The sequence below is a fragment of the Lasioglossum baleicum genome, chromosome 20 (genome assembly GCF_051020765.1).
Source record: "Lasioglossum baleicum chromosome 20, iyLasBale1, whole genome shotgun sequence".
In the NCBI taxonomy this organism is placed as follows: domain Eukaryota; kingdom Metazoa; phylum Arthropoda; class Insecta; order Hymenoptera; family Halictidae; genus Lasioglossum; species Lasioglossum baleicum.
The window spans coordinates 7,203,225-7,224,825 of NC_134948.1; the positions used below are offsets into that span (position 1 = coordinate 7,203,225).

The 21,601-nt window shown below is 37.0% G+C and overlaps 1 protein-coding gene across 4 annotated transcripts in view; it reads right to left on the minus strand.

Moving 5' to 3' along the window:
• Positions 1-21,601, minus strand: part of Hnf4 (Hepatocyte nuclear factor 4) — a 41,555-nt gene that overhangs the window by 11,305 nt on the left and 8,649 nt on the right. Inside the window, exon 1 of one of the 4 annotated variants that reach the window (XM_076444278.1) lies at positions 20,242-20,515. The exons of 2 other annotated variants lie outside the window; for them this stretch is intronic. In XM_076444278.1, the coding sequence (XP_076300393.1) occupies positions 20,242-20,275 (34 nt within the window). In that variant the 5' untranslated portion in view covers positions 20,276-20,515. Of the gene's footprint in view, positions 1-11,892; positions 12,693-20,241; positions 20,516-21,601 lie in introns of those variants that run through there. One more of the 4 variants, XM_076444279.1, reaches the window with a different exon arrangement.

Below are 21,601 nucleotides of genomic sequence, written 5' to 3' on the forward strand. Positions count from 1 at the left end.
GAGTGGGAAATGATAACTGAACGCTTGGAAGCCTGAGGACCGGCAATATGGCTGCTGGAGGCCGCCGACGGCGCCATTTTGGTCCCCATATTTATGTGCGGAAAATAAATCGGCGTCATTTCAGAACGCAAATTTCTGTGTAGAGAAATTAGCGAGATTGTTTATCCAGGGTTTCAGTCACTGACAATATTAACATCGTGTTTATTCGGTAAACACAGGTGTATCAACTTTTTAATCTTTCTTTTGTTACTCGAAGCTTTGTGTCCAGATAACAAAGATACTGGGAGTCACTCGCAAATTGGGAAACCCCTGAAGAATTACCAAACAGTAGCAACAATCAGGTTGGCACGAGATCAATGTTTAGTGTTGCAAGATCATTAATAAATATTCTTCTAATAATATTTGTCAATGTTCCATAACCCACATCATTGTTATCGGTCATAAAGGGCGGGAAAATGTATGAAATTCAAACGGAACTACAATTTTATCAATGAATTCAATTAATGAATATTCAGAATTCACTTTTATATATTCATAATGTGCATCAGCGAGTTTTATTTATCATATTTAATTTATCGTGCCCGATCAAATTGAATTCAGACGACTGTTAATAATCTTATACGACACAGGGTCGTCATTATCATGTGAATGGCGGGAAAACGCATCGGATTTGAATTAAATTGCAATAGCGACGATACAATGCTGCGACGTTACCAAAAATTATTCCTATTGCCGTACAACGTGATATAACAGTCACGTACAGGCATTATAGAAAACACTGGCAGAGGAGGTAGAACAAGTTGGTAGTGAATTGCGACGATTACGTCACGAGGGTCAGTTCTGCATGTCATCGCGCGTCAGCGAAATCGAGCGGAGCCTGATGATTCCCGAAGAGTTATCGGTGCAACAAACTTGTCTAACATTGTATTAAATAAATTAATATTTTCCTATCACATGAAATTGTCAATTCGAAACCTTAGTATTCAATTCTGTGAATAATTCTCTGGATACTAACAGCGAAAGAAATTTTAAAAAACTACTATACAAAGTATGCAAAAATTGACTATACTGGACTACACGAAATTAATTACATAGAAATATAAAGAAGATGTGTACTATTCAAAACCATGAGATTTGCATATAAAAATTACAATACGAAGTGTATATTTACCATACATTACACAAAACTATACGAAATGAACTATACAACACTATATTGAATTAACTCTATACTAAATTAACTATACCAAGCTATACAAAAAAACTATTAAAAAAAAAAACTGATATACTATACTACACAAAATTAACTACATAGCACTCTATAAAATCGACTACTCAAAATTGTATAAAACACTATACATATATAAAATTATACAAAACTGTACTACATTCACTATGCAAAACTATACAAAATTCACTATACAAGACTATACACAACTGATACACTATACTACACAAAATTAACTGCACAGCACTTTACAAAATTGACTACTGAAAGTTGTATAAAATTTACTATGTATATATAAACTTATACAAAAGTACACTAAATTTACTATACAAAACTATAATAAATTTACTATACAAAACTGTTACACTATACTACACAAAATTACACAGTACTCTACAAAATTGACTACTGAAAATTGTATAATATGTAGTGTATTGAACTACATAAAATTTACTATACATATATTAATGTATAGATAGTGAATAGTGAATCAGTACTATAATAATTTAAATAATAAATGAAGCATCGCCGAGACAAAACAAACGGCAATTAATTAAATATGGTTGTTTCATGTTGGCAGAAGGTTTCCACAGCCTCGCGGCGTATCGAAACGAATAATCGGTGGCACGCATAATCGGAGAGACACACATAATCGTTGGAAGATACAGCGAATAGGGTCAGGAACTAGACTTTGGCTTGAGTTAAGGCAGGTCTTGTCCACTTCGGTATGCGCCGCAAAATAGAATCGGCGGCCGTTTCATGTTCCCTGTTTATCCGCAAACCTAATTGCAATTTCACACCCCTACCACACACTGCCCTTTACTCAAAAGCGAAGAGAAAAGAAAAACAAAAATTGATGTAGCTATTTTCTATAAAAAAAACGAAGATATGTACTCAACGTTGCTATGTTAAACTGTGACAGTCTCGCTTCTATTTTTTCTCCCAGGTTTTTTTCTGTCCTGCCACCATGATGGGAATCATTGAGCAACAGGTTGACACCGAGCCGGTGAACCGGCAATTTTGTAATGCTGTATGGTGAAGAAAAAAAAAGAAGCTGGAACGACTGCTGACCGAGCCTTGATCTCCGAGATAACATGCTTGGAACACGCATAATTTTCATTTAGTCCCAATTTCGATTTTATTACACTCGACTCCGCTCCAATTCCAATTTCGTTCGAATTCGTTCAATCTTTATTGAATCTCAATTTGATTCTGACCCAGCTGGCAACTATTATTATTAGACGGGCCTTCGTGCAAAATGAAAATTGTTTCTGTCAATGGCAATTCACAGGAACCAATCACGCTAGATAAAAGATCGATCTAGGGCAGGCATGTCCAGAAGTTGCTCGGTTGGAGTCATTCTCAAGGAATACCCGTGAAATACCCCCATTCTCCGGGCCGCGCGTCTCGCTCCCCTTGGCGGCCGTAGTTGCTTCGATCACTACGGCCGCCACGGGGAGCGAGACGCGCGGGCGGGAGAAGTGGGGGTATTTCTTGAGAATGCCTCCGATCGTACAACTTCTGGACATGCCTGATCTAGGGTGCTATCCCCCTCAAAAGTCCTATTTTTTCGTTTACGAGGTGTAATTTGCATTATTCGGAAGCACATACAACTGCTATTTTCATAACTACATGCTGCCGAATAATGCAAATTACGCCTCGTAAACGAAAAAATAGGACTTTTGGGGGAGATAGCGCCCTAGATCGATCTTTTATCTAGCGTTTTTGACTACTGAAAAACACCGTGTTTGTATTATCGAGAAATGAGAAGGAGAATCCCGCACCCTTGCAATCCTGGAAACGAGTCTACCGTCTTAATAAAACATGTGAGTCGCGGAATACCTCGTTTATGATCGTGAAGCAGTTCATGTATCCTATAAATTGTGGAAAAACTGAAATTATTACCGGTAAATATATGCAATATATGACGTCATGCCGGAATTCCTATATTTCGGTTTCTATAACGGTTAAGAAGAAATAACGGAAAAATACCGGCATGTTACCGGTATAAGTCCGTCGAGACCCAACTGCAGCTTATCCAAGATTCGACAAAGCTGTAATCGATATCCAATTGATCAGGAACCAAGACCTCAAAGCTTGATCGAGATTTGATCTATTAATCCTGACCTAACCGAAATCAGATCTTATCTGACCCCTAATCAAGACCTGGGTTAAATCTGAGCGAGGTGTGACCATCATCTAATCGAAATTTGACCCAAATGTGGCTTGGGTGGAATATAAAGTTGACCAGGACCTTTGAAATCTTGCAAACTTGTTAGCTTTGCTCCACCCAAAGATTGCAGGAAGTCTTTGGAGAACTAGAGGATTGAGGACATGGTTGAACCCAATTTTTATTTGATTCCAACATCTAATGATGGTGGAAATTTTCAATTTTACAAGTATTGTATGTACAATTTCGAAAGAACCTTTTACTGATGATGTTTGCATACCGGCGTCTTTCTTTAGACAGGTCGCTGTGGATTTTTATTGTTTAGCTTTTGAGGGAAGTTTCGAAAGAAACTTTCAGCGATCGAACAAAGTATTCATTGAAATCTGCCGATCTACTGACCTAGCAGCCAGAGCCGCACAGCATCATCCATTATGTCCGGCGAGAAATGTTATGCTCAACAAAGATGTCCGAAGCAAATATACGTTTCTAGTGTGCAAATAGTTACTTAGGGCCACGGCCACGATCGTTCGCGGAAAAATTGCAAGGAGAAAATCTTCATAGACTTCACTAGAAATGTTTCCGTCACTATAACCACTATAATCCATCGGAAGGACTAATTTACGGAAAAGTTCGAACTTTTGATATATGTATAATTTATCGCTCGTAAAATGAAGCACGTGATTTCTTCCTTGAATTTTTATGCAAATCTAAATCAATAAAAATAAAAATTGTCTGGATTAATCGTAAGGTACAGGAGCTAGATAATGATGTCTTCTCGAAAACAACGTCGAAGGATTAGCGTTGCGATTTCGATTAATCGAGAAGTATTACGATAACTATTGTTCCCCAGTTATCTTTTGTTAACTTTTAAACCCGATATCAACAGATACTGATCCGCTCTCGCGGCAACATAATTAAAACGGTTCGCAGATAATCTCTATGGCAACGTAATCGAGCTGGTTAACGATTTTATGATTAATGTTGATTAAGACTCGTTACACGTCGATTGATAATATCGAAAGAATTCTTTTCGAGCCATGTTCGATGGAAAAAATCTGTCAGCGTACAAAATCGTGGAATTTATTGTACAAATACGTTGATAAACAAATGTCACTAACACAATAAACCCACAAGAATTTAGTATTAGAAATATTAATATTATATTCAAGAAATTTTTCGAACCAAGTGGAAGTGGCAAAATTGAAATTTATTTATTCACTCTGTAGTAAAATAGGAGTTTTATTGAATACTCTGTAGAGAGAATTGTTTCTGCATTTAATTAGAATACGTGACGACAGGAAATATTTATACGAATATTCGTCCCTTATTGAAATTCAAGTTGATGCAATGTTAATGTGCTTCTTTAATCTCGGGACAGTCAATACACTGCATTGAGCTCTATGGATTCAACCTTGAGCAAATCTTTGCGTGATACAAGGTAAATCCTCGGCTAAGATCTATCAAAGAGGATTCACATTGACATTCATGTTTGAGGACTCATATTTGAGTTTAGTGTTAGACAGATCGCGGCGAGAGATTGCGTTTGATGGAACCGAGCCTGCTGACTTCGACAGATCCTCATTATGATCCTGGAAATACTATCCATACTTACTTCAGCCATTTTCTACCACAATTTTCAGTGGCGGCTACTAAATTCGTGGAAAAGTTCATGTTCCAAGTTTGAATTTTTCAATTTAGCCCTGTTTTAGGTACAGGCGTACCACTATGACTATGTTCGGCGGGAAATTTGAAATAACAATGCTCTTTTGGTGATCTCAAAATGGCGCACGCCTCGATAAAAATAGCGTGCCATTCAGAATTCGTGTAAAATTCCGTTCATTAAACAGGAATAATTTCGAACAGCTGTCTGCAGAAAGTTTTGATTACTTGTAACATTCCGAGAGACCACTAAATGTCTCCTATTCACGTAGAATTACGTAAAATTTGTCCAGCTCCGCGAATATGTAAATATTTTTGAAGTGGGATTACGTTGGATGTCGTGGAGAGTGGAATCATTAAGTGATGATCGCTCGAGAGTCTGCGTGCTCGAGTATCTTTCCGCCGCGGCGGTGAATTCAAATAATTCATTTCAATTCGATACAGCAATTTATCAAATGTGCATTACAAAATTTCGGTTTCATTTTCTCGATACGATGATGAAACGAAAACTTCCAAAAGCGACGTAAAAGCAGATCTGAACACGAGCATCGCGCACGTGTCGCGTGTATCTCGCGAAGCAAATAACCGCCGGCACGACTCGCCGTTTAATAAACAATTAATCAGAAACGGGTGGAAAAACATGCGCTCGAGCGTCTGCATCCTTTGCGCGTGGAAAACTTTCCACGTTTCTCGCTCGCTCGCGAAGTCGATGCCTTTTATCGCTCCACTAATGATTTCTTTACAACACGGTGAAAAAAAGACGGCCGCCATTCCTTTTTTTCCCCCACCACCTTGTTGGCGACGACAGAACTGATTTTCATAATTACCCTACACTGGAAAGGTTGCATTTGAAGCTGTTTACGCAATTTCTCTGTCCCTCTCGCCCCACCCTTCTCTTTCTCGTTCTCTGCTTTCGTTTTTCCACTTTTTCCCGTTCTGGCTTCGGTGTTAAATTAACGCCACGTTTAATGGATACTATTTATAGACCGCGACTGTGTCCATTATCGCTAAGAAATTCTTAGATAAGCAAAAACTGTTGCCGCAAATCGTCGCGGGGACTCCGTCGATTTCAAATTTCGCGCCATTCCTCTCTCTCTCGCGCGAGGGAATATATTGAATTTATTATTGTTGATATACCGTGGTTGGCGTTGACGAGTCATTGAAGAATTCTGTAGCATTTAGTAGACACTAATTGGAAGAAGTAAAAGTTACTTAAAAATAGAAAGTGTGGATCCAGATGCGAACGCATGTAGCAATTAATTAAATAATTGAACATGCAGGGAAATTCTGGGAGAAAGTCTGTGGAATTGTTTGAACGCGTCGCAGTGTTAGAAATAAATATTTCCCAGCATTGTCGTTAACTTGCTCTTCTATTTCTGTGGGAACTATTCGTACATTCGTTTATGAAGTATTATCTTCTTTTATATTTTTCATTTATTAATATGTAGGCTGTTGCTTTTATAATTCAACGATATTGCCCGCATTGATATATTATTGTCTATGAATTCGCCTAATCATTAATGGCGCCTCGAATGTAGCCATTTTAATTCAATATTCCGGAATATTAAAGTCGACGATAACATTTCATGCTGTCATTTTATATAATGAGTCTTTCTAGTTTCCGCTTGACAAATACTCGTTCATTTCGGCGTGTGACCATAATGGCATTACTATTCCTAGATATTTGTCCGAAATGATGAGCAAAATGAATCGCTATGACGTAACGAAATAGCTTCGAGCAGTGAAATTTGTATAGAGACGTAGTGTCCGACTTCGAGAAACTATATCTCAACGAATAATAAATCAACGTGGTCTTTAAAAAATCAAAGACGGTCTCTAAATCAATCCGTCTACACAATAAACATCTTATAGCGAATGCATATGATAAACTTGATTAGTTTCAGTTTTTATTTTCGGATATTTTGAAAGACATTTGAATATTTCTGGCGTTTCGAGTAGTACTTATGCGTTAAAATACAAGCTCATTAGAATAACTACTTTTGCAAAGGATTCCTTTGATTGGATTTATATAACACAAAAATTTATCGATGGTAGCACATTAATTAGCCTCAAACGTACATGTTTGCGAATATTAGCTCTCTAACCTTGATCCACTTCTGATCTCCAGTGCAATACAGATTCAATTTTCACATCTAATTACAAATAGATAATGCTGACAGCAAGCGGATAAACATTTATTTTTGTGCACGAAGAATATTTTTAAAAATTCTTTTTCAAGTTTAATGCTATGATATTTGTGTTCACGGGAGGACTCGGCTCCGCCATTTCAAGCGGCAGGTGAAAAACAAGTTTTAGCTAAAATTTCCAGTTGAAATTTAGAACGGCGATAGAAAGAAAGCGCGGGGAATATGTATTTCGTGTAGCTCGAAAATGAAAGTGAAGAAACCTCATTTAACTTGGAAATACATAGAGTGTGTTATGATCTTGGAATGGAAAGTTGTACGTCGCGGGACAGAATGATAGCACGCATTCTATTATGTTATTCTGCACTCCATCAACTCTGAAAAGTCTTGTGAACCATTTTCATTCTACAATTTTAGTTCAACAACCATCAGGACTTTAAAAATTTAATGAAAACGATCTTTTTAAAAATCTTTCTTTTTAAATAATTATTTGATTATTTTCTAAAATAAAATAATTAATATTAAAAGTAATTTATTATTTGCTTCAATTCAAAAATAATTCATTTCCAGTCTACAAGTAAAGTCGAAATCTACCAAATTAGTATTTACACATGTTTAATGTGTCGTGTATGTATTTCTGAGGCCCACCATTTTGTAAGAATGTTAACGAGCCTACCGGCTCGGAGGCGTCGAGGTATCGCGTTAGATGCGGCGACAAAACAACGATTTTGTCGGGATTCGATTCGAAAATGGTGTCCAGCTGGGCGATTGGAATTCAGCGGTTCATTCGGTTATGTAATATAATAGTGCGCACACACGACATCTCCTCCCTCTTTCTCTTTCTCTCTTGATCCGGTCTCACGTGCAACTCTCTTTCTCCTTTTTTCTCGGCAACCTCTTCGTGTCTTTCCCTTTTCCTACTTCTGTGTTCCTGCGGCCTTTTAATCTGTCTTCCTTGGCTAGTTATTCATCCTCTATCTTTTATCAGCATTTTTTTTAACATCTCTTCATTCATATTTCTACATTCTTCCTCAGGGACCTCTTCATCTATTTTCTTTTCCTCTCACTGTACACCTCTGTCCAATTCAGTATCTGTCGCAATTCATAAGTGAACAGGTGAATCAATTGGATACTTGAGAGACCGGAGCGACAGTGCTACGAGGACCATGGACAAATAGGGAGGTGTCGAATAGTGGAAAGTTGATGAATTGCCAAATAGGAAACAGTTGAGAAACGGAACCGAGTAATTAACCCTGTCGCAAGGCCTTCCTGACACGATCGAATCGATATATCTATTGAAAATGATTGAAAATATATTGAAAAAGAAATCATTAACCCCTTGCCTTACAATATCGAGTCAAACTCGTGATGAAGATTCTGAATAGAATCTAACAAATATGTATGCTATTAATTTCCTTTAAATCGAAATAAAATTCTATCTCGGTTTTGTTAATGTGCAGCTATTGGAGAACGTATAGGCGTACAATAGATATAAAGTTTCTCCTTTTTTAGGGAATTGAGAATTACAAAAACAGTTTTAATCGTTGAAACCGTAAAATAAATCGTAGGGCAAGGGGTTAAAATAAATTCATATTGTAAAATCTATTGATATACAAAATGAAAATTTGTTAACAGTACTGGCAACAATCAGCTCAATCTATTCAACAATTTTGAGAAGATAGACTCCATGATTGTGACAAGTATGGAATAATACATAAACATGTGAATGACGCCATTTTTTGAACGTCTCTACCCGTTCTAGTATGAAACGAGGATCGAATAAATCATGTTCCCATGATTATAATTCTGCTACACACGATTTATGGCTTATATGAAAATCCTAAACCATTGACCAATTTTCCTAGAAGATTTATGGTTCTCCCCGTAGCCATATGGTACTTCATGAACCAATTCTCCATGGAATTTCGACGGTTGCCCAATTACCAGCAAGAAATGATTCCCAAACGAAAGAGTTCTACGCAAAAAAGTGAAAGCAAGGATAATACGTCGACGAACGTGGTGAATGGCTAGCTCATGTACAAAATTTCTAAACATTTTCCCAACCATCAAAATTAACGTAAATTAATACTTTTTCTTTTATTTTTCACTCTGGATAAATAATCGTTCTTAAAAATGATGACAGGAACATTTGTTTATTTTTAAATTAAGAACACGTTTGAACAATTTCATAATTCATAGGAAATTTGTTTTCAGATCGTTATCAAGCATACGATCAAACGATTTTGTATTTTCGTTTTAAGCAGTAATTCTCTCGGCTCACGAATCACAGTACATTTGACTACTCGCCGGATCAAGATAACGTTTAGGCTATTGGTCACTATTTTCGAGCGTTACTATGTTTGCTTATGCTAATGCCGTTTCCCAGAGAATGAGTCCGGAGGGGGAACCGCGAATTAACAAGTAAAAGAAGCTTTTAGCTAGAAGAGCCCGCATTAATTATTAATACTGCTAGCCCGTAGTGTAAACGCGCCTCTGAAAAATACGAAGGATATATTTGTCTTCGTTTTCTGTCTCTTTATTCCAGCGGTCTTTTTTCGGAATTTTTGGGAAGAGATTTTTCAGGGACGATAGAAGAAGTCCGAGAGCAATTATAAATAACGATTAAATAGTTTTGGAATCAATATAACGCGCAACATATTTGAATTTGTTGTTCCCTTTTAATTACCGATTTAAATCTGTATGAATCGCATGTTATGTGAATTTTATTTCATTGATAAATAAAAAAGTATTTCGTTGTCGAATAAAAAATAAAATCTGAAAACAGCTGCTTTCCAGATTGTTTAAAATATGTAACATGAATTTTCCTGGCTTTTCTTTGCCCGATGCATTATTCAGGACTAGTCAGTACAATATAATCACTGCACGCGTGTTTACAAACTTCTCCAGAAAAAATTTATGAAATACGTATGCGGTGAACAAAAAACCGTTGGTTTCTCGAGATCTCTTGGAAATTCAAATCGAGTTCAATGGCGATCGGAGAAAAAAGACTTCGCAATGAAAATCTTTAGGCGATGTTCAACGCGAAATCGAGTAAAACAAGAAGGGGACGGAGCTAAATATCATTTTTACAATAAAAAATTATTAATTAAATTTTATAATGGGAGCTTACGAATTAAATTTAATTTTTGGTAAAATATACAAAACTTTTGCATAAATATACAAAAACAATAATTAAAATTCGGATCATTTTGATGAAAATTTCGTTTCTATTTGATCACGCACCTGTTTGCTGCCATCTTGACTTGTCGCAAATCGCCTCGGTTGCGTAAGACGCGCCGAAAAAAAAGATTGCAAAAAATGATAGTTACTCGTGTAACTTGGCAACACAGCTCCCGGCGGGACGTGTGGCCTTTTTATAACAACTATAATATATCTCCGTATCTGGGGACAATACTTAAGCGTACAACTATTTGTGTGACAAATACTGATTAACTGCGAAACTAATATGGCGGAGCGCATGGCAATCAATGCCGCGAAACCTATCCATTTATAGAAGTAATTGTTACTACCATGTGACGGCCGTTTAAAAGAAAACTTGAGAGCCGGAGATTAGCTTCGTGTACCGGGTGGTCAAAAACTAATTCGATACTTTCTAAAAATTGTCACTGTTAAATAACGGACATTTTTAACACCCGAGTTATTGATAATTAGGACTATAAACAGCTTTACTTATCAATTATATTAACGCTTTTTGCACAACAGATGGTCACTCGGTTGACAAGTCAAAAATTTGAAAATCGAACTTATATGAAGTTTTCTCAACTATAATTATACAGGCCCAGAAGACAGTAGACCATTTCAAAATGGAATAACGCTTTTATTTTTTAAAACTGTATTATTTCTTAAACAAATACGAATTTCAACTGGCCTGTAACTTTGGATCACCATTAGATCCAGTAATAAATTATTTCTATTTCTAGGGATAGATAGTGGCAGATTTTTTAAATAATTTCTAACAAAACGGGGGTGATCAAAAGCGCGAGAATGTTGACAGAAAAGACTGTTCGAAAATCTCTCTTCTACGACTTAATACAAAGTAGATCGGCCCAGATATGAAAACCAACGCAAAATCTCGGTTCTAAATCACCGAGGAGTAACAGAGACAGCTCAATAACAATAAAGCCTCGAGCCGCGAACAAACAAGCACGCACGTGGTAGCGAACGTTCACGAACAGAGAAGGAGAAAGAGAGCAAAAGAGACCAGGTTAAAGGCGAATCAACAATAAGCCCATTAATCATCCTACTTCCCCAACTTGCCGGAGTATCCTCTTCTTTAAAGAGTCCCCACGTTTTTTCCACACGTACTAATCATAACATTTATCAATAAAGTATTTCTATTTGTATGCCTGCTGCTACCTCTCGACATAAAAAAGTTAATTACCAGGTCGAAATTAGCAGACCAAACCCAAGTATCACTCACAAAAGTCAAAAACCAAAAATTCCCTAGGGTTATCACTTCTCTCACAAGACGTACCAACAGATAAATCATAAAAATTTTAAGTGGCCTAGCCTCTTTCTAAAAAAAAATTTTAATTCCAAAAATAAATGTAGAGAATGTGTACCAGACCTAACCCAACAGTGCCCACACCGTCCAAGAAGTCAAGCCAAAAATCCCCTATCCTCCGGGACAAAGGGGCGAGACCTTATTGGGCTAGGCAGAGTTCGATTACCTGCGAGGCCCATTCCCGATTTGTTTGGGGGGGTCAGGCTTCCTTTGGGGGGCTGGTGGTGTCTCCGTTCCCCGTTGCGTCGGCGAGGGGGTCGTCGCAGGTGGTCCCCGTCATGCTGGTTCTTATCGCGGGGACGAATAACGTTGCAACGCGTCGTGATATCGTTAATTGCGTAATTGTTCGACCGTCAACGGCACATCATCGTCACGAAAAATCCACTGATGTCGGTAAGGAAGGGGCTGTCGAAAGGAGAGGGGGAGTTGAGGATCAACAAAAAGATCGAGAGAGAGGATTGTACGAGTAGTATGGTCACGCAGGGATCACGCAGACGTTAGGCGCGTGCGATCAAGAACCGAGTAACAGCGAAGAATGATACGCAAAACATATGACAGTCCCTAGACGACGTCGCGGGGACGACTGGCGAGCAGCTGACGCGTTTTGCGCTCGGCTCGCGCGTTGATGGAGGGGGTAACAAGAGCAGAGGGGATAAAGTGACTCGAGTCAGTGGTGGGTATGACTCGAGTCATCGGATGACTACGGGAGGAGTGGGGGGAGCTACTGGGTGTACAGAGTGCTGAGAGTTCGAACGCTGACTGGTGTGTACGTAAATGATAGAATCTCGAGAAGTGTTGCGTTTAGACGCTGTGTACTCCGATACTTTTCTGTGCGGAATTCTATCCTTTATTCAAATTTGAAGAGAAACAGGTGTTACGTTTATTAAATGGAACGTGACCTTCGTATCTCCATGTAAAAGTAGAAATAAAATGATTATTGTATACGTTATTGTATACGGCAACTGATACAAGTTATACAGGGTGTCTCGAACAAAGCAGGCCACCTAAATATCTCCTTTATTTTTAATGACACGAAAAATATTTATCGAAGGAGGAATATCAAAGAACAATTTTTTTTTGGTCCGGTTATTTTTTCAAGGTCATCGTTATTTTTTTATCGGGAAAACTTATTTCTTTTTGTTCCATCTTATAGCGGCTGAAAAAATACATTTGAATATGCTTAAGTCACTAACAAGATCGAATAAAAAAGAGAAGTTTTCCCGTTAAAAAATAACGATGGCCTTGAAGAAACTATGAAAAATTGACCGGACAAAAAAATTGTTCTTCTACGATATTCCTCCTTCGATACCATTTAAATTATGCCATAAATATATTTTTGTGTCGTTAAAAATAAAGGAGATATTTAGGTGGCCTGCTTTGGCTGAGACAACATCCTGTATATTTTATTTAACACGTTCGCTACCAGCATTTGTTTCGTTGCTTACCTTCCTTGTTCGAAAGGGTTATTAAATGCAACGTACCCAATTTTGAATTATTAAAACAGTTTAGCAGAAGAAAGTCACAGATTCTCTCACAAATTATGCATTCTACTATGACTTTAAACAACGAAGTGCATAAAATTAATTTGACTGTTTTTAAGTGAACTGTCAGATTATAGATGTCACATATTTGTGACAGTGGTAGCGAACATGTTAGTACTAACGCACAGCACCACACAATAGCAATTCTCCTCGAAATACATACATATAACGTGATTGATAGTTAGGGTGATTCTCAGTTCTACTGAACTAGATCCGAGCGTGACGAAAAACAGGTTTTACAATAAAAAAAAAACCCCGATTGTCGTCCAGGTATGTTGACATCCGATATAAATAATTCAGTAATTTGCATTTTAATAAGATCCACGGTCTCGTTGCAGTATTACGTGAAACAGAAATCGCAGGAAATTGCGTCACCAGGCCTGTCGGACGACATTTTGTCTCGTCTTTGCTACAAATAATTTGCGTCAAGGAAAAGAGAACGCGATACACAATTCGCGACGTGAAACATCGAAATGATTCATGGGACTTTAATAACGATAAATCCGGAACGGTTTCGAGAATGCTGACATTTCAACCTCGAACAAAAAAAACAGGAAAAATGAACTATCTGTAAACAGATATATTGTATAGGTCGCTTCGTATCCGTGCCGACCCTTTTTTGCTCGATTTTTCATTCAGGCCATTTGCTTTGTTCTGCACTGCGTTTTTTATAATACCTCATTCTTTTGCTGGGAGCATATTCTATGTATAGTCTCAAACTTGTTATAAACTTGTTATAATGATTTGTTTAGGCGGTCACGCGCGGCCTGAATGAACATTTTCACGTGTACCATCGGTGGTACACGTGGCACGGAACGTGTTGATCTTTCGGCTTTAAAAATCGGTTGCACGCTAACTATAAAAGCTATGCTAATGCTCGTGTCCGACGCGACACCGTAATTAAATTTCAACTAAAAAATTTCACGGATTACACAAAACCGAACACTGTTATTTTGAAAGTTCTCGTTTGAAAACATTACCTAGAATTTATTAATAACGATGGTCGGGTTAAATTCGGTCGAAATCAATCCACGATACCAGTATCGCTTTCGAGATATACGGGGTGTCCCGTTTTAATCGCATCGTCGCGGCTATCTTACACTAATTTCTTCAAAATAAAATAAAGACGCCGCCCCTTCCAAGCAGCAGCAATTTGTTCGTATCGTTTACCAGTATTATTCAGTTCAATGAGTATCGTGTAATTGACACAGAAATTTTCCACGACCGTGAATCAACAATCACTCGATTTTCCCCCGTGAAAATCATGAAATCTCCGAGCGAAATTCCACGTGGATTGGTCAGTCGCGACCCCGACAAAGGAACTCCAATTAATTTCATTAGCAACAAGGTGGATTTCCATGTAAGGGAGATTCGCGCCGGTGCAGCGGACACTGCCGAGGGAAATGATAAAACAGGAGGGAGGTGGAGGAGAGGGGTGAGGAGGCAGGAGAAAAGTATAACAAAGCCGGTGGCTGGCAAATGAGTCAGTTTCGCGATAAACGGAAAGCAACCAACAGATTTTCAACGAGTTCGCGAGACGGGAAAAGAGATTGGGAGGAGGGAGAGACACCGGGGCAATGAGGCAGCCGTAAATGAATCATTTAATGCGCTCTCTCGGTATCTGCCTGGTAGCAGGACGATCATTAACGAGGAATCGATGTTGCTCGAATTTAGCCACCGTGGAAAACGGCGGAAATGAGAAATAAACTCATTTGTCTTATTTATGTATAGCCGCATGTGTGGGTTGCATGGGTGCTAATTTGTATTTGCACGGTGTTGAATCTGTACGATGTTGAATCTGTACGATGTTGAATCTGTATTTTGTACGATGTTGAATCTGTACGATGTTGAATCTGTATTTTGTACGATGTTGAATCTGTATTTTGTACGATGTTGAGTCTGTATTTTGTACGATGTTGAATCTGTATTTTGTACGATGTTGGATCTGTATTGTACGATGTTGAATCTGTACGATGTTGAATTCACACCGTGTTCAATCTGTACAGTGTTGAATCTGTACGATGTTGAATCCACACCGTGTTCAATTTTTACGATGTTGAATCCACACCATGTTCAATCTGTACAGTGTTGAATCTGTACGATGATGTTACATTTGTCTAAAGTTGCACTTGTTCAACACTAAACCTACTACCACTGGTCAAAGTGACCTGTTCCAGATTTGTTATTTTACAATACAATTATTGAAATAATAAAAATGATTTTATAAGAATTGATCGTAAGTCTAAATTAAATCAATCTTGTCATTTTTGTAAGGGAACATGTGTGTGTAACAGTTACTTTTAAGGCTCGGTAGGTTAAGTGTTAAAGTTGCATTTGTGCAAAACTGCATGAAACGACCCTGCATTGGTGCAAAATCGCGAAGCGATTTTACTTCTTCCGGCACTCAATGTAGTGAATTCGACGCGTCCTCTTAACTACTAAAATAGAATGATAATTTTACTTTTTCGTAATGAAATATTGACTTATGTAAAACACAAATAGAAGATTGCTCAATACCACGCTCGACAATTTACATAAAATTCGCAGTCGTTTTCCTTTTATCCAGACGTCAAAATTTCAACAATATTTTCTTTGAATCATTCGGATGATCGAACGTGACGTTTAAATGATTCCACTTCATAAGTTTGCACTTAGTCATTCGACAACTCAAATTACGCTTCACGTTCTTATTCTCTGCATCGAGGCCACGCAACGATAGCTGCTTTATATTTTTTTTAAATTAATAAAACAGTGTGTCACATCACATCTACGCGAAATCACATTTGTGAAAGAGACACGTAAATAGATGAAAGTGATCTCTTATTAAATTTTGAAGAATTAATAATCTACGCAGAACATTTTGCAAAATTTTGAAAACCTAACAATTCCTGAGATAATCATACAAGCATTTCATAGAATAGATAGCCGAAATTACTTCGAAGAAGATTATTTTTCAAAAAGATAAGTAAAATACCCGTTCCCCTACATATAAGCAAGACCACCGTAACTTGGAAATATAATGAAAAATCGAAACATTGGAAATGGACTCACGTCCGAGGAAGCATCGATTTCACAGAAACGAAGAAGATTCGCAATAACAGCAATCAACGACTGTTTCCTCGAGAAATTTTCTCATCGATATCCAATTTCAGACTAAACAATTTCACAATAGAACCGTGTCCGCGTTTTCACTGAAAAGAAGAAACGATTTTATGTGTGTCGAGGAACGAACGTGCTTAATCGCGACTCTTACAGAACTCGCGCAGATAGCGCCGGGAAATTAACTTTAATTAACTCCGAAATTGCAGCAGATTAAATTAATTCGAGCGTCAATTTGCATTCATAAAATTCCAAACTTTTTACAAATTACAACGTTTGTAATTACATAGTAGCATTATAGACGTGACTTTTTGTTGTAGAATTCCGACGCTACGCAATCGTGCGAAATTTCACGCTTTTTTACTGCTGAGATTAGGTTCTCAGAACGGTTTTTTGCTACTTCCCGTGTGAACAATTAGAAAACATGCTTAAATGTGTTTTCATATGTAATATAAAGTGTTGAGTCTGTTGAAAGTAAAAAAATAATCATTTTTATTTACCATCTCTTTATACATATAAATATGCCCATGAATAAAGATCAAAATAAAATAAACAAACATCGATAAAGCCAAAATGTAAACATAATCTCTGTCATATAATGTTCACACTAAGTACACAGATAACAGAAACTATATTGATGTAACCATGTACATAATGCGATGCTGAATCAGCTTTCTACATATTCCTTTTAGAAACAAGATTCTACTTTTCAATACATTCTAGCGACAATCTGCGCATTTTAATCTGCTGCAAACATTTCCATTATGAACTAATTCTATTGAAATATAGAAGCCTCGAAAAGTTAATTTTATTTTATTTATTTATTTAAAATTCATTCTAAAATATCGTAAATTCTAGATAGTAAATATTGCTTGTTTATGTAAATTTCTGTTATCGTATTATACTTTCAAAAAACCATCTTACATTCTCTTTTTAAAAAACGATTATCTTAAATTATACAGCTCTCCTTGATTAGTAAAAATAAAAGACTACTGATCCGAATATTTAATTTTTCCGAATTGCTTAATATAACTGAAGTCAAAGTCTTTCCATTTTTTATCATAATTTTGCAAATGAGACGTCTATGGGTTGGAAGTTAAGACAAAAGGTTCAAGTAATGCCAAGTAATGACAACGAAAGCTCTAATTAGCATACATTGTACGCCGAATGGCTCTCAAGTAATACATTTTCTGTCATAGCAAAATTTGCATCATCCTTATGCTGGCCATTTATGTTGTTATGGCTGTTATCGACAGTGTTGGCCTCCTTTTTTTAGCATAACGATAAACTTGTTTTTGGTTTCATTTTTCTCTTTCCACGCGGTAATCGACATTAATCGTTTCCAATACGATGACTATTTATTCGATTTTTCGTTACAAAATTCCAAGACACATTTCGTATCAGTTTATTTACAAGAGTAAAAAACCAAACACACGATTTCCACATTGCAATTCGATTTTCCTCGTTAATCATTCTGCCGGCTAAAATCATGGCAATGGAATGCATTACTGAAGTTAATTTAATCGTTTCTGCAAAGTCACGAGGTATTATATGAACGCGCATAATCAGAGGATTAATAATAACTGACATATGGAGCAATTCGTTTCCGTCCGCGACCGCCATTGTCCACAAATAATTTGTTTATTTTTAAGTATTCATCATAAACGACGGATTAAAATTGCCATACGATAGTTCATTTTACATCGGCTTGTTTATTGCTCTGTCGATTTGTGCTTTACGTTTAACGGCATTGTTCAGCCAGCAACATTGACATTAATCTCTTTTTTATGCTCAACTAATGAACTTGAAGATTCCAGCTGACTTTTCGAAATTTCCAAGTCGACGAGCTTTTAATGCAATAGCTGCTTCTGGAATCGATATTCGGGTGATTTGAAATGCAGACGAGCTTTCAAAGATTTACTTTTGTCTTCCGACTCTCTTTCGCGTACACTTTCGAATTTGGAAGTCAATGAGATTATTTAAAACTTGTAATTAAAACGCTCGGGAACCTTGAAGCTACTCTTCTGATTCGATACAAAAAGAATTTGAAGGATTGGCCAGACAATTCGATTCGCGGCCAGAACAGTGTCAAAAGAATTTAATACTAAAGTACAAAATAAAGGAGGGATTTTTATCGATCGTAAATTTGTTTGAACAAACTTGGAATAGTAATATTTTTCGGCGCAACGGTTCGATCAAATTCTACACTATTGTATAGCTATGTTGTACAAAAGTTGTAAAGTACAAAATACAAAAAAGTGGGATTCACCATTCCACCAATGTTGCATCCTCGGAATTTAATATCCAGGGAGTACAATGTCCAAAGGATTCAATATCCCATTAATTAAATATCTAAAGAATTCAATATCCAAAGAATTAAATGTCCAAAAATTTGGACTTTTCAAATTTTTGATTAATAAATGATCAATTAAATAAATTGATCATTCACAGACAGTGAGAACACCCAAAATTTAAGTCTTGATTCAATTTATAGGAGTTACAAATTCAAACTGAACTAACACTAAGAACATCATGCCTTTAAGAATATAATACTACCCTGACTGAAGTAACGCTCATTTCCTATATTGGATTCATATGTTGAAGAGAAGTCAACTTTAAATCGTCTAATATTCATTACATAATATCAATGTCAACTTAGACAACTTATGCAACCATGTATACAGAAACTTCAAATCCAACTTGAACAATCTCTCACAAAAATAAACGTCCACCTAAACAATCATACTCGTATAAAAACCAACCAAACGCTGAATTATGAAATCGAAACCAACCCAATGCAATTATTACTGCACAAAACCAATTATACAAATGATAATATTAGGTTGTCCCAAAAGTTTCTTCCGGAATGTGTTCCTTTAATGTCGCTAAATAAATACAAACAATACGATAATCTTTATGTTAATATTTTAATACTTCTTAATATGAATTTACATTATGTGCACGCATCGAAAACCAACTTTTGGGACAACCTAATATTTATTTAGCAATATTAAAGGATCACATTCCGGAAGAAACTTTTGAGACAACCTAATATTTATACAAAAAACCACCCCGATCATATGAACTCTGTATAAAAGTGAAATACAAGGTTACGTAACGCTCTACATAAAAATCAATCCCGAACATAAACAATCATGTTTAACCAGTATAAGTACATACATATAACCAGTCCTAACCGAAGCATCTTTCCGCACAGAAACATTCTCTTTACGTAACACAAAAATCGAATACATACAACGAACAATACCAAATAATTCGGATGACAATAATAACAATTGTCGTGATCGAATGTTTAAGGATGCTCTGGAGGTACAATGGGAGACATAAATACATGAAATTCGAAATCCATCAATACATGGCAATGAAAGCCCCATTCATGAGTATAGTTTGCATTAAACTTTTGCGAATACTGTACCCTCTGTAGCCATATTCAGTGGTCTACCCTTATCGCGTTTCCATGCTAGTGAGAGACAACACGATAAATTTGACGTTTTGTAACAGTTTATAATTTTTTTGCTCTGTAACTGTTTAGAGAATCCTAATAAATTTTGAACATAATTAATTACATCATTTTTACTACATATAAAAAAAACTGGAGTTTCTAGTTGCGTTTTTTCAAGGTTTAAATAGGGTTTCAAGTGAAATTTCATGAATTCTCCATAAGAAGACGTGTTAAAATCTGCGAACTTTAAGTTGCTATAATTCTTAAACGGTGCAGTGAATCGAACCCAAACTTTGGTAATTGCATTAATTTAGTAAGAATTATATCTTGTCAAATTTTCAAAAATTTTGTTGCGGTTTTGTATACCTCCAGAACATCCTTAAACGAAATGAACGAAACATACAGAACTCACCGAGTACTTCGAAAAGCTGATCGTCGAACCTCATCTCGTTCACTCAGCTTATTCTCGTTCTCGTTTGAATAGTGTGTGTGTGTATCTCGTCTCGTGGAACGATGCCCGCTCGTGCACGAGAGCCAAACACAGGCACAAGACAATACCTATTCACGTAGCTGTCATGCTTCTGTCACTGTACCCGAGCGCCCGCTTCGAAACGATAGGAATCAACCAATTGTGCAACCATCGCGCGCGGAGGTCGCTGAACGACTGAACTACTGAACGCTTGGTTGTTCTCCACGTTTCAAGCTTGCCGCGTGTCTACCAATGGTGGTGGAACGCGGCGTCCGATTGGCGGGGAGACGAAGCAGCGAGTGGTGGGGAACAGCACGCGCGACATAGAAATGCAACGGGCCCGAAGAAAAATAAAAAACAGTAACCATTATTCTCGTTTATGCAATTCATATATTATGTGAAACAACAATTTAGTATTCCCTTTTAACTTCAACTATTCAAATGAACGCCGAAGAACGTTCCTGTATTGCATATTGTATTTATAGCGATTCCCTCTTCTGTGGAGTTTAAAAATATTCTTTAGGCTGTTCACACGTAGTAGCAATTCTATAATTGTTTTGCAATCCTGTTTCATTGTTTTCGACGGAAATAAAATTTTTCTTTGTTAAAATGGAAGGTGAAGAACGTTCCTTGTATTTTTTTTTTATAACGAGTCTCTTAATTGTAGCAATCAGAAAAATTCTGAAAATTCGTCTATCTGCTTCCTAAAAAATTCAATCGACGATAAACGGTTCGAAGTAAAATTGGATCACGGCGAAGCGTTTAACCAAGAATATGCATATTTCACATTGCCGTGACAAAGTAACATCAACGTTGTAGATAGCAATAATGCACGAAGTAGCATCGGCACAGTAGATAATAATGCACAATGGACAGTCGTTAAGAGCTGTATAATTTTTCGCATAAATTATACTCGTTACACTTCCATTTCGGTTTGAACAAAAAGCGGACACTTTTGAAAATCGGCCCGCAAGCGAAAAATGCTCTTTATTATTCGATCAATGGTAGATTGTGATTTATTAGTTTCATTCTGATAAAAGGTGCATGCGTGTCTAATTGGGCGTAATGTCGGAGAACGTCTGGACAATCGATAGGATGGGCATTCTTCGGGGTTATCAAACCTGACCCCTTCGTTTATAAACTTTATTGTAAGCAACCTTCAGTTCGCCATGCGGTTGAAACGTGCCGCGATTTGTCAATTGGAAGCTTCACATGCTCCGGATTGCTCTCTTTTTTCCCCCCACTCGAGACTCTTTTCCAGCCTGCCAAATTAAAAATAAATTTTTACCCGAGCTGTCCGCGA